This window comes from Copadichromis virginalis, linkage group LG7 (assembly GCF_057382275.1).
Source record: "Copadichromis virginalis isolate Kocher_CV1m ecotype Utaka linkage group LG7, C_Virginalis_male_GT1.1, whole genome shotgun sequence".
NCBI lineage: Eukaryota > Metazoa > Chordata > Actinopteri > Cichliformes > Cichlidae > Copadichromis > Copadichromis virginalis.
Window position 1 is genome coordinate 12,715,681 of NC_140624.1, and position 14,063 is coordinate 12,729,743.

Here is a 14,063-nt window from a genome sequence, read left to right on the forward strand (position 1 = left end):
AGTCACACATACCCAGAGGAGGGACCGCAACAAAACGGCGGTTAAACACCACAGAGGCTCGTTATAGAGACCGGATAACCCCGACTGAATCAAGGTGAACTACGGGGTAATCCACACAAAGGTCACAGCCTGCAAGCAAGATAAATATTGAGTATATGCGGGCTTTCTTTTCTGTACAAACCATAATAACCCAAACAAAGTCATCAGGCTCATTTACTCAAAGCTTAATGCGGAGTTTAAAAGTTTTTTACAGTTGTTACAAAATAGTTCCAATCTAATGGTCATTGTAGAAATATTACCTGTTTGTTTTCTAAATATATTAAATTAATTTCTGAAGCTCTACGCATTTACAGTCACCCAATATTCATTAAGATCTAGCTAATGTAGGCCTGTAATTTATTATGTAGAATACATGCTGGATCATATCTTCATATTAGAGGAAACCCACTGAAATAATCAGCAACAATGTAATGTCCTAATAACTAAATCAGAATAAATCTGCTTGGTTTTAAGGCAAAAGTACTACGTCATTAACACAAATCGCAATGACTGAGATATATAATGCTCTAAACAAACTCAATCATAACAGATTTATCTTTGATATTTTCTATTTGACAATTTTCATGACAAATCATTGGTAATTTAGCAGTCACGACATAAGGTAAAAACACAGTCATTATGAAAATTTATTAAGGTCCTGATTTGTCTCCAGGATGGGTACGGGAAAGATACATTCCACAATGTCTCAGCAGAGGGCCCTCTAATTTTAGCAGGGGAAGGTTACCATACTCGGAGATAGGTCTGCAGAGGAGTCACATGACGGGCTTAGTAGTGAGCCAGTAAAAGAGACAGCCAGGTCACCTCTAAAGTGCTCTTCAGATTATAGCAGGCCTCCGCTGGTTGAAAAAACCTCTAAAGCCTTAACAATAATGTATTTACCCAAGCAGCATGGCTTAAACTGTGTGTAATAACAATGTCGAGAAGGTCAGTGCAATAAGAATGTCATTCAGTTGTCCCTGAAATACAAAACTTTGACCTGCATATTCAATGAGAGGCTGCAATAAAGAGCATGGTCACTGCAGTCAGGTGGCTGTTAGCTAATCCTCTCACTTTATACAGCCACTTCAGAACACCTCTAGGTTTTCACATGTACTTTGTGGCCTGTGCTTCCCCGATTTACAGACACTCCGCAGCTCTCCACAGTGAAAACATTCACTCTCAGGTGTCACAAGAATTACAAGGTCAAATCTCTCTATATTGTCCCTGTCTAGACTCATTGTGTTATGCTTTAAAGTTCAGAGAAAGCACGCCTTATTGATCTGACACAGTAAAATTTTATTCCAGATTCAGTTGCTCCACTGCAGCTCTGATTAGGCTTTAATTGAGATCTGATAGTGTAGGCTGATGCTGTTATTACTGTCATCTCGGTGCTTCTGGTGGGTTTCCTCTTTTGTCTGCTCACTCAACAGCACAGACAGTTCTTAATGTGCTCGTAGGAGTTTGGGATATCATGTGATTCTTAGGTGTTTTATATAGCTTCAAAACACGTCTTGTTGTGCTTGACTGGCAACTGTGACTAAAACAGAAATGAAATATAGGCCTAGTTTAAGGGCTAATGTGATGTATGTGTCTCATCTTCTAGAATCACGTAAAAATACACCAAGACAGCGTTGATGAGCCTACAGCGACATCTGCTGTACAATTTATGAGTATTCCTTGTAGATGATAGATTTGTCTGTTTATTAAGCTTAAATCACGAGTGCTTTATTGCATACCAGCTGTGCTTCACTGCATAATAACTGCACATATTATATCTTGAGCCCAGCATACATTGACCTTGCATATTTTATGAGTTGATGATACCTAAATAAAGCTGAAATGGAAATGCAGCTTTAAGAGATGCAGTTGGCTTTATTTTAGAACAAAAATGTATTTTGTAAAAACAAAACAAAACAAAAAACAGCTGACATTCAGTGTAAAAAAAACATCTTATTTACACCTTATTTATTTTTATTTGATTATTAAATTTTATTACTGCCATAGAAAGATGTGGATCATCATGTCTGATTTACACCCTTTTTGATTTTTACACCCTTTCAGGAAAGAGACTCCATGGACTATGATATTCACAAATGACACTGAGAAAAAGAAATAAAGTTCAAGTAAGACATAATACATGCGTGTGAATGAGAGGGAGACCGGTGGAAAGGTAAAGATGCAAGGAGCAGAAGTAGTGAAAGTAGATGAGTTTAAATACCTGGTGTGGCAGTGGTCAGTGCACAAGAGAGGTGAAGAAGAGAGTGTGGGCAGGGTGGGTGTCGGTGGAGACAAGTGTCTGAGGGGATGTGAGAGAGAAAGATAGCCGCAAGATTGAAGAGGATGTTTAACAGCCTGTTATGATACAGATATGTAGAAGGTTGGTGTCAAAGGAGGATGCTAGCTGGGTGAGATGGAGGCAGATGATCCACTGTGGTGACCTCTAGAGGGAGCAGATGAAACGAGAAGATGGAAAGTTGTGAGATGATAATAGTTTCAGCAAAGATGTTTTTACTAAATCCTAAAGATACCACTACAGTTTGATTTGATTGCATTTTGTTATATTGGGGTTTGTTTGTTTTTAGTTTAATAGCATTGAACTTTTTCAGATTTGTTAAAAATCTAAAAAAAAAAAAAGTTCTAAAATAGCCAAAATGTACTTTACTAGCTGCTTTCTTTGGCAATAGCTTTTAAAAAATTGCTTAAAAATATTATTAACACTATTGACAAAAATGAACCAATAGGATTCCCGTGTAGGGCGGCGATGGGCGGTACTTCCTGGGCAAAGGCTCCGCTTGTTATGTAGCTGTTATTGACGCGGTTTACTTTGTAGCAGGCAGTAAGGTCTCGCTTGCAGGAAAGTTCGCCGGCGTTTCTCCAACCGGACTTTAAGAGAAGCAGATTCATAAACAGTAACAGGGTCAGCAGGGACAATGCGGACCTCCTCGGCTGCACGCTCATTTGTTTCCCAGTATCCTAAAACTACTGCATTGGTCACAGTAGCAGGTATGAAGTGACCCGACGCAGGCTCTTTTTCACAAAAGCAGGTGTTGTGTGTTAAAAGAAAAACAAAGTAACTCATATAATAGCTAATCACTGATTTACATTAATGGTCTGATCATACGTGTAGACTGTAAACAGCACACGGATGGCTGTCTTAGCTCGTGCTCTTTTACAGACTCTGTGACGTTTACTTGACGTTGCATAAGCATGTAGGCCTTTTGCGCACGGACCCACGTGCTCGTTAAAATGACAAGTGCCTTTGATTTTGCATCACGTTTATAAGAATATAGTTAAAGTGAATTTGTTAAGCTACAGCTTATTAACATCTTAACTAAATATTCACTAACACACTGTTCTAGGTGTGCCTGGTGCTTTACAGTGCAGTTTGAATGAGCTTTCACACGTTTGATGTGCCTATATTGTTTATATTTGTTTTTTAGGTGGTTGTGCTAGCTTGTTTTATTTATTACAAAAAAAGGTAGGGAACCTGATATTTTCACGGTCACGGTCTGCCATCATAGCTTTATAGTTACTAATTTGTTTTTATTTTTTATTTCGTTTTGACTTTTGCTTTTGCTTTTAATTCTGTTTAATTTCAGTTCGTTTCCAGTAGGTTTGCTCATTTCAGTTTATTTTGTAAATGCTTCAAATTAATAACATAGGTGCATCTACTAAATACCTCAGATGAGTTTAAATCTCAGTGAACTCAACCTAAAGGTTAGCGGAATAGTTTTCTGAAAATGTTATTAATTTGAGAAGGAAGTCACCTAGGATTCTCAAATTGATGCTATAGGTGTGTCTACTGGTTTGCCGGTATTTTTATTGTTTGAAAGTGTTGACTTTTATTTGAGTTTTTATTAGTTTAGATGTTAAAACACTTTTTTACACAATCACCATCCCAAAACCCAAACTTGTTCAATTTGTAGTTATGTAAAATAGAGAGACAATGTTTTAAAAAAAATATTTATGCACATTTGGACAAAGAAAAAAGCAGTTTTAATTATTTCTCAGATTATTTTAAGGCACTTTAAGGCTTTTTCTGTTAAACTCATTCAAGTGTATTATCTTCAGGGTGTGGAAGAAGGGGTCAGAAATTTATATTTGAGAAAATCTTGGTCCTAAAACATCTGTTGAATCTGTGCAGTTGTGTTTTGTTTTGGGTGGGTGGGGGTTTCCTTTTCTAGAAGGTGAAGATGGCTCTGATCAGTGGAGATTTAGAGCTGTCACTATGCGGACATTTTTACAGGAGTGGGACTTTTTGGTTTGAAGAAGTGGATGGCAGGTGGTGTGTGTCACAGCAAAGCCCGCTTAGATGGAAAGACAGTCCTGATCACTGGAGCCAACACTGGGATTGGCAAAGAAACTGCTGTTGACATGGCTAGAAGAGGTTGGTGATTTGCCAGGATTTATATATCCAATTTTATAATCTAATATCTGTTCAGGTGTAATGACTTTGCTCCCGCATTGCAGGCGCGAGGGTTATTCTGGCTTGTAGGGACATGGAAAGAGCTAATAAAGCTGCAGAAGAAGTGAAAAAGAGAAGCGGAAATGACAGCGTGATTGTCAGAAAGTTGGATTTGGCATCTCTACAGTCAATACGCCAACTTGCCAAAGATGTCCTAGCAAGTGAGGAGCGCCTGGATGTTCTCATCAATAATGCAGGTGGATGTATAAATCACATCAGACCCACTATGGTGTGATGTAGCATATTATGCCAGCTTTGTGACTGTGCATTCGTGTTTAACAGGCAGGGATAGCTCAGTAGGTAGAGTGGTGGCCCCATGATCGGAAGGTCGGGGGTTCGACTCCACTGAACGGCTACCCTGAGGTGCCCCTGAGCAAGGTACCGTCCCTACACACTGCTCCCCGGGCGCTGCACTGGTGGCTGCCCACTGCTTCACTGGGTGAATGGGTTAAATGCAGAGGAACTATTTCCCTATGGGGACTAACACGCACACTTTACTTTAACAGGCGGTAAATACATTTCCTTTGATATTCCTACCTTTAGGCATAATGAGCTGTCCAAAATGGAAGACTGAAGATGGCTTTGAAATGCAATTTGGTGTGAACCACCTGGGCCACTTCCTTTTAACGAACTGTCTGTTAGATCTCCTGAAGAAGTCAGCGCCGAGCCGCATTGTGAATGTCTCCAGCTTAGCGCATGAGAGAGGTGCAGTTTTTCCTCTTTTTTTCTAGTTCATATAAAGAGAATTAGTTGTTTTTTTTAAATCTCTCAGGAATGTCATCCTTTTATATTCATTTAATGTTAAATACCACATCTGTGAATAAGGATGAAGTGCTTTCTCTCAACAGGTCAAATCCATTTTGATGACATAAATCAGGACAAAGATTACCGGCCTTGGAGAAGCTACGCTCAAAGTAAACTAGCTAATGTCCTCTTTACAAAAGAGCTGGCCAACAGGCTGCAAGGTGCTGCGTCTGTTTTATATCTATATTTCTATGTGTCGTTACACATTGAATGGGATTTCATGTCCTTGTAATGACTTGTGTTCTGCATCTTGTCATTTTGCAGGTACTGGCGTAACAGCATATAGCCTCCACCCTGGAGTCATCCGCACCGAGCTTGGCCGACACTTCTGGCCCACAGTGCCCCTGTGGAAGAGGGTTTTGTATGTGCCCTTCGTGTTTTTCATCAAGAATCCGACAGAAGGAGCTCAGACCACCATCTACTGCGCTGTGGAGGAAAGCCTGCAAAATGAGAGTGGACTCTATTACAGGTCAGTCTGTGTAATTCAACAGATGGGCTCTTTATTGATAGACAGCCAAAAGGGATATTGCTCGGCTCGCCCATGTGGGGGAAATGGATCATATTGAGAACAACACTAACATACTCTACTGAGACTGGTATTGTGAATGTGTAATGAAGCATATTAGCAATGAAACAGCTGGACTCTTCTTTCTCAGTGCAGTCTAATGCAATATCTTCCCTCAGTGGATGTGCAGACACAGGAAATGAATCTGATACCAGTTCTTTATTTTCTTCAAAATTATACTCTGAATACGTCATTGCACGGGAGTCATTGGATTCATTTTGATGATAGGGAACGTGAGTTAGGGATTGCTTTTGCACTTTAAAAAACTACAAGTAGCTGATAGTAAAAGCAGAAAAAATTTTCTAATAACACTGATAAAGAAACTACTTAGTGCCAGTCAGTCATGTCTAGTAGGATTCTCCAACCTCTCAATGGGCCTTTTAAAGGTGACAACAGGGAACACAGTTGATCTGCGTACAGTAAAATAAATGTTCTTGTGATTTGTTGAATATAATTAAGTCCAGTTAACACAACTGTTTAAAAACCTAATGTGTTAACATGCTGTGGGTTTTTCCACAGCATGATAATTCCTCTATGCATGAAAAATGTTGTCCAAGTCCAGTAAATGATGTCAGCGTGAACACTGATTCAAATCCAGTGAATTAGACGGACACATCTAAAACATAACGAGCAGACACATTAACGTTCATTTGGGGTCGTGTACTTAACCTTTTCGTGAATGTTAAATAATTATTCACTCTCATTTTAACTCTGGTCTTACTCCTGGGGGACAATTCTGTGTTTTTAGCTGCTGAATCCTAAATTCTGAACACCATCTAATCTGGTCTATTAACTGTCATCTGTTTGTTTCTGGGCTGGTAGAGCAGTGTAGAGCAGGCTCATCGAGGCTTTTATGCAGGAAATAGCTGTGTGCTGCAGGTGAAAGCTTAGCTGATGAGACCAGAATTGTGGGTTGGAAAATCAGAGCAATTATCTAAGGAGACTTAAAGGCTTTGTAGAGGTGAGGGGTGTTTGGTGAGTGACTCATTTGCAACTACAAGCGACCCCTTTTACATTGTAAGCATACTACAGTAGCAATTTAGCACTAATATAAAAATGTGGATTAGCACAATATAAAATGAGATTTTGATACAAGGAATCTTTTTGAGACAGAAAGTCAAGATCATATGATAAATAAAGGAATCATCATGTCAGCAGGGTCTCTGCGTCAGTGTGCATGCCCAGAAAAAAAAATGCCTAGACAAAATCACAGTCAATATAAATGCCACAAACCAGCTGCAATACACTGACAGCTTTCCACCTTTTGCAGATTTCCAGTATTTCATTACTGCTGACATTATCTTATCAGGCATTTCAGCCATTTACCAGTGAATGACTGACATTTAAGTGGTGCTGCATGTGTTCAAGATTTTAAAAATGGCAAGAGCTGATTGCATGCTCACACACACACATATTTATATTTATAGATAGATAGACAGATAGATAGATATACCAGAGGCCTGGCGGCTTGAGGGTCCTGCGCAGTATCTTAGCTGTTCCTAGGACTGTGCTCTTCTGGACAGAGATCTCCGAAGTTGTTCCCGGGATCTGCTGGAGCCACTCGCCTAGCTTGGGAGTCGCTGCACCTAATACTCCGATTACCACTGGGACCACCGTTACCTTCACCCTCCACATCTTCTCGAGCTCTTCTCTCGAGAAGATGTGGAGGATATATATATATATATATATATATATGGAGGGTATATATAAATGCTGGCAGCACATTTTAAAGTATCTGAGGCCTGATGAGGATCATTTTCCATTAACTCTTCACATCACAATGACCAGATCATTCTATTCATTTATTGTATTTATTGTGTACCTAACACTGTACCTAACACACTGTGTAACAAACAGTTTAGCATTTATCTACTAAAGAGCCATGCTCACATCTAGAACTGTTTTGCTAAAATAAGCAGGGCTTTCCCTAAAAATAGATTGTCTTGATGTTTCTCCACAGTCTGTGTATTTATTAATTCTCCCCCTGAAGTGAGCGAGTCTGTAATCTGTTCTGTTTGTTTGTTTGTTTGTTTGTTTGTTTGTTTGTCTGTCTGTCTGTCTGTCTGTCTGTCTGTCTGTCTGTCTGTCTGTCTGTCTGTCTGTCTGTCTGTCTGTCTGTTTGTTAGCAGTCTACAACAGCTCGAGCTGATTTAATTTAGGTGAAAATCTAGTCAATGTCGTACCAAATGTGAAAGTCAGTAAAAACTTTATATTACCCCCAATGTTTTATGGATCAAGTTCAAACAATATACAAAGTCTTGGTGGGCATGAGTACCTGGGTTGGCTAAACATTTGACCTTGACCTTTATTGTTGGTGCCCAAGGTCAAAGTTGACCTTGGAAAAAAATACAATATAATAAGTATTATGTTCCATATGAAAGGGAACATGAAGAGTGCTCTACAACACACCTCTTTTTTTTCTCCCACTATGACACCCTATGATGTCAGAATGAACCCATAACAGGCTGAGATCAGGATGTTGTAATAAAATGATGATAATAATAATAATAATAATAATAATTAAAAAACATCAAAGTTTTAGTATAGCCTTTGCCCTTTAAAGGAAGTCCCGTTTTCTGAGTGTTCTTGTTTGAAATTAGAACATTTTAAGATTTTCCTTAATAGTTTTTTTTAGCAATTACAAAGCATATGATTTAATCTTAATTTAAACTGCTGATACTAGAACCTGACTGATATTGGACTTTTATGACCAATACCCATATTTGGAATGTTGCTTTGTTGTCACCACAAGTCATGGGTTACTCATTTACACTTCTCCTATCGATGCCAACAGGGAAGTTGCGGAGTGCCATCTGGTGGAATATCTGTGTAACATCAACATTTATAACATAATTGGAGGTTTTAGTTGTCAACCATACCGATATATCGCCACATAACAAATATCGGTTTGGCTCTACTTGATGTTATTTTTGTATATAAAGTGAAAACTGACTCTTTTGGTCTTTGTATGAAATTATATGGGTAATAACATAACTAATAAATATCTAAATTCCTATAATTATCTTTAAGAAAACAGTATAAAATATTAAGACATTGTTGCCTTGTAAATTATCCTTTGATTGCATATCTTGCCTTTTTTATCTGACTGATTAACTTGTTCTTGTGACTTAATCAACTCAGCATGAACAGATCAAGTTGTGTGTTTAACACTAAAGTCTGCACTGATTACAGCGACTGCGCCCCTAAAACAGCAGCCCCTCAGGGTCTGGATGATGAAGCTGCCAAGAAGCTGTGGGAGCTGAGTGCCTCTGTGGTCGGTCTGACATAGTCACAGCGACGATGATGATGATTTTGATGATGATTGTCATCATCGCGGTGCCACTGGACTGCCAGGTGGCCTGAGGAAAGAACTGGTACTCTTTCTAGTGAACATCTGCGCTGCTAGTAGCAGCTGAGCTCCTGCTTAAGGACAACAAATGAACAAAAGACAGAAATTCACAAGTGATAGACATTTATTTAGAATATACAACAAACTAATTGGAAAAATACTATGAATTAAATTAAGTTTTTTCTTAAACAGAAGCAATGCTTCACAGGTCAGTTACATGGAAGCTGTATGATCTTTAGCATTGATTGCCTTTAGCTTGAAATGACATTTTAATTGATGGGTTTCACCAATATCTGTGTGGACTAAGGGTTAAAATGTCATTTATTGTTGCTTGGGTTTATCATATAAGAATTATATATGAATGTGCTTTAGCTTTTTGTAACACTGCTAATAGTGGTATTCAGTTTCTTTCTCGTGGGCATTAAAGTGCTCTTATACATAGCCCATTGTTATACCTGTCTTTTAAGGCATACTGTTTATCCACATCCTATGTATTCATCACGAGTCTTCATTTTGATCCATGTGAGACCAGCAGTGCTGAGACAAAACACATGTTGGTTACATCATCATGAATTAAAGTTTTCTTTATACAAAATTTGTATCTGCTCATCACTTTTTTCGGTTTCTTTTTAAAGGCACTTTGTACAGAATTGCTACAAACAGTCCAATTTCATCTTATCCAAAGCTACATCTCAGACAAATGCATCACATTTTTTTTTCTTTTTCTTTTTTTCTTTTTTTTCGTGAGACAGAATGTCCATTATGGTGCTAATTACATATGCACAAAGTGCACCCTATCTGCCACCAGCTACAAATGTACCCTGTGTGTTCCTTTAATGTTACATGATCAGCTAGTTCAGAGGAAAAGTACCATATCTTGGCATTTACATTCAAAACTGTAAAACATATACAGCAGATGTTGTGAAGTCAAAAGATAGTTATCCTTAAGGTTGAGTGTGACACGGGGAGGAAATCTACCTATATTGCTCAGTTTTAATGTATCTATATATTCTATCTATATTTTTTAATTACACATAATTCAACAACTAGATGGCTCTGAGTCTACACAAATGACACAAATGACTTGTGTAGACTATGGATGTACTTCCTCACAATCTATGGTGTTAACATCTCTACTTCCACAATATTTGCTGCATAAACTTCATAACTAACTAATGCTCTTCAAAATCAGAAAGCTGTTTCATCTGTTCCACTTGCATAGAGTGCCTTCTCACAAGTTTCTTCTTCAACTTGAGGCCACCTCTCTTTGGTGTGTTTGGTGCTACTGGAGCTATAGATCTAATACCTGTGGCCAGAGGTGAGGAGGGCTTGTTGCTAGCCCCGATATCGGGAATGGGAGGGTTTGGGTTTATGTTAAGAGGGGGGAGGTGGCCAGGCCTGGTGTGGGAGATGTGATCCAGCAGAAGTGTGCCTGAGCCTCTTCTCTCCAGGAGACCAGGTGCACGCCTGCGTGCTGTGCTGGGAGAGGATGTGCTGGCATTGCTGTCTAGAGATTCTCTGGAGCTGGTTAACATCACAAGTGGAGAGGTGTTTAGTTTCCTGCGCTCCACCGGGACCTTAGGAGAATCTAACATGGCAGAGTCTGAATAGAGCTGTGAGTCTGAGTCATAGTGATCATTCCCCAGGTGTCTCCTATGCATTGTGTCTCTCAGACTGGCTAGTCCACTGCTGCAGCTGCTGCTCTCCTGCTCTGTAGGCACCGTGCTGCGCCGTGCCAGTGGCTGGTGTTGGCCTAGCGTTCTCTCATATGATGGTTTAGATGTTGGAGGAACTGATAATGAGGTGGTCATTTTGCAGGGCTGTTCTCCCACTAGTGGGAATAAGCTGTCCTTCCCGTCTACACTGTTCTGTCGAGATAAAGCCGACCTCTTACTCAGAGAGAGTCCGTTTACCCCTGCAACAACATCCTCATCAGAACTAGCTTTCTTACTCTCATCATGGGCGGCGGCGGCAGCAGCAGCCAGGACAGAGGGTGCAATCAACCCCCAAGGCTCTGATTGCAGCCGCTTCAGCTGAGGCAAACGTGCACGTTTGGGGTTTGCAGGCCGCCGCGTCGGCGACGTGGGCCCATTGGCAAGTTTCGAAGCTGAGCTGGAGGTTTTTAGCTTTGTCTGGAAACTGAAGACTGTGTTTTGTTGCTCTTGCTCAGGTGAGGGCGATGCTGTGGCGTTAATATCAGAGGGAGAAGTGCAGTACGCCGGGGAAGATCTCTCAACCAGCTCTGGTGATGGAGGGACATTTAGATACTGTTTGGTAGTCTTAGTGCCAGATGGTGACTTGTCTGTGGTGATTATGATCACCTCCTTGCCTTTAGCTTTGCATGCATCCAAGAGCAGTTTAAGTGTCTCCTTGTCATCTGCGTTTATGGCATAGACCAGCGCTGAGGCCCCGCTCCTGTCTTCCAGGCTGGGATCAGCACCGTTGCTAAGTAGGTGATCCACCACTTTGTGTCCAGCCTTGTGAATGCAGGCGTGCATTAAAGCTGTCCGACCTCCTTTGTCCTGTATGTTGGGGTCCGCTTGGTTGTCCAGCAGATATTTTACGAGCTTTGCCTTACTTACACTCTGCTGGTCGGTGTGTGTGGACATGCAGGCCACCATGAGAGGTGTTTCCCCACGTTCATTGCTCTCGTTGATGTAGGCACCTCCTTCCAACAAGAGCCTGGTGAGTCTCAAGCGTCTGAGCCACACTGCCTTCAGGAGTGAGTTTCCATCTGTCCGCAGTTCCAGAATATCTGCCATTACCCAGCCAATCACAGATCTTCTCAGTACTGAACTCACAGCTCGCAGCCCTTTGAACAAATTTGTGGAATTAGTTCAGCTTACATAGTAAAATGAGTGATTAATACCCACTTTGTTTGTCTGCTTTTCTATTTGTTATCACTGCCAGCAGGTGGCAGTCTGTTACAACCTAAAGAAAATAAAAATAAAACTTACTCTTATAGATCTGTGAAATATAGTGGATATATTGTTTGTTTAATTATTGAAATTGAATCAGTGTTGTACAAAAAATTGGCAGTTTTCCTAAAATGCTCATGCACGTCCTCAAAGATCACATATATCCATGCAGAAGTCAGCGTGGTAACACACCTGTTAGAGTCATAAACACTACTGATAGATGTGTCATGATGTCATAATCAAAGTTGATTTTTTTTTTCTAAACCTCTATCTAGACAGCAGTGCCCCCCACCCCCCACCCAACATACTGATACTGACACAAAAGCCTCCAGTATTCACTACAAGTAAGCATAAACATCATTTTTCCACCTTTCTGGGACGAATATACGAGAGACTGCGCGTAAATGCGATGTTTGTTATATAAATTTCAAATAGTGATCCAAACATCTGTTCAAGCTCTTTAACTGGCGACATTAAATAACGTCACGCTAAGCTCAAAGAGTCGCTGTCCGCGGTTCTCATTTTGGGTAACTTGGCTCGAAAGACGCGCTCCATTACACGTTGCGGTGTTCGTCGTCTTATTCTGCTTCAAATCCCAAATGTAAACATTTTATCTGCAGTTTGAATATTAATTTGCCAACATTAGACATACATTTGATTTCACATGCAACACAAGCTGTCGATCTAATTTAACAGCCTCCGCCTTCACCGATACAAGATAGCGAGGTAAAGTTGAATTAATTAACCTTCACGTGTAATATTGTTTGTGTGACAGTTGTTTCCTTACCTGGTCAAAGAGGAGATTTTCCATGTTCAAAGTAACCAGTGCTCTGCCATCTGCGAGGGCGAAATTAAAGATTCAAAACAGAAAGTTTGTTGAAGTTCTCCACAATAATCCTATTTTCTTTTTTGTTATGCAGCCGTGACTGTTCCCATCAATACGTCTTGGTTTAGGTTACAGTGTGCCGTGCCTCTCTGGCACCATAACGCATGAGCTGTGTGGCTTTTGTTATGGAGGCACACCACATCAGTCCAATGGGGAGTATTCCTTTCACTGCGCACTCAAGGATCACAACCTGGAGATGCTGCGGGTTATAAATAACTTACTTTCTTGCTGGTTGAATGAAACGTGTATTCTCTTGACGTCAGAGTCGACCAAAATAAATTGCGTCTGATGAAAAACCTCTGTCTCGGTCTTTATATCTGCTGGACACAAACAAAACGAGTGCTGCCTCCTAAAGACATGCAAATGATCTGCGCGCGCGTGTTATTTTAATTATGTCAAAAGAGCAGTATGAAAATGAAAACGGTGGGCACAGTTTGGCCTACACGTGATGAAGATGAGAAGGCTGCTTTTTCTCCTAGAGCCTAGTGCTTAGGCTGCTTTTTGAATTTTCTTCAGATAGTAAGTCTGCGCTATAAATACGATTTAATCTTTCTGCAGGGTGGAACAGGAATAAAGGCAGGTTGTCTGTCTGCCATGTATGAAAGGGCACAGAGAAAACAATTCAGTTGTAAAATGTGCCTGGACCACCATCACGCTGCTTCTTGCAGGGAATTCCAATAGGATATATTCACCAGCTATCTTTCTTTTCTTATTTTCATTTTTTTTAAAAAGCAGAAATCATATTTTTAAGCAGTGACACTTTGATACAAAGCATTAGTTAATATTTAATGTTTATGCATATCTGCAGCGCTTCTTTCTCTCATTGTCATGTACTCAACAAATTATGTGAGAGAGCAAAAATATTTTGCACCTATATATTTACAGTACAATTAAAGAAGCCAAAACTTGTAGCAGCCATCGCAGCTATACAGCCTAATAGGGACATTTCTATTTTTAGGTTGCTATGAGACAGCACAGAAGCAGTTTCTAATGAGAACAGTGATGTTCTCAGCCCTGCAAAGAACAGGTAAATCAGA

General features: G+C 40.1%; 2 protein-coding genes across 4 annotated transcripts; one reads left to right on the forward strand and one right to left on the reverse strand.

Annotated features, from left to right (window-relative positions):
- Positions 1 to 33: 33 nt before the first annotated feature.
- On the forward strand, positions 34 to 9,815 carry LOC146704562 (retinol dehydrogenase 13-like). Of its 3 annotated transcripts, XM_085461791.1 has the most exons (8): positions 34 to 94; positions 2,101 to 2,162; positions 4,286 to 4,426; positions 4,510 to 4,701; positions 5,048 to 5,209; positions 5,353 to 5,469; positions 5,573 to 5,777; positions 9,066 to 9,814. In XM_085461791.1, exons 3-8 carry the CDS (start codon positions 4,315 to 4,317, stop codon positions 9,160 to 9,162), a joined length of 885 nt encoding a protein of 294 aa, XP_085317917.1. In that variant the 5' UTR covers positions 34 to 94; positions 2,101 to 2,162; positions 4,286 to 4,314; the 3' UTR covers positions 9,163 to 9,814. The 3 variants fall into 3 exon arrangements, with proteins under 3 accessions (XP_085317917.1, XP_085317916.1, XP_085317915.1); XM_085461790.1 differs by lacking the exon at positions 2,101 to 2,162; XM_085461789.1 differs by lacking the exons at positions 34 to 94; positions 2,101 to 2,162 and adding an exon at positions 2,803 to 3,042 and having other exon boundaries at positions 9,066 to 9,815.
- Positions 9,416 to 13,367, reverse strand: ankrd34c (ankyrin repeat domain 34C). The gene is made up of 2 exons (XM_085461787.1): positions 12,928 to 13,367; positions 9,416 to 12,034 (listed from the first exon to the last, which is right to left on the reverse strand). The coding sequence occupies exon 2, from the start codon at positions 11,982 to 11,984 to the stop codon at positions 10,395 to 10,397; it is 1,590 nt and encodes a 529-aa protein (XP_085317913.1). The 5' UTR covers positions 11,985 to 12,034; positions 12,928 to 13,367; the 3' UTR covers positions 9,416 to 10,394.
- Between the last annotated feature and the right edge of the window lie 696 nt (positions 13,368 to 14,063).

Bases quoted from the DNA above. Each gene is read 5' to 3' on its own strand.
- LOC146704562 (XM_085461789.1), top strand. From the start codon at position 2,970: ATGCGGACCTCCTCGGCTGCACGCTCATTTGTTTCCCAGTATCCTAAA. The intron at 4,427-4,509 runs GTTGGTGATTTG...CCCGCATTGCAG, and splicing joins TGTTGACATGGCTAGAAGAG to GCGCGAGGGTTATTCTGGCT. The intron at 5,778-9,065 runs GTCAGTCTGTGT...CACTGATTACAG, and splicing joins GAGAGTGGACTCTATTACAG to CGACTGCGCCCCTAAAACAG.
- ankrd34c (XM_085461787.1), bottom strand. From the start codon at position 11,984: ATGGCAGATATTCTGGAACTGCGGACAGATGGAAACTCACTCCTGAAG.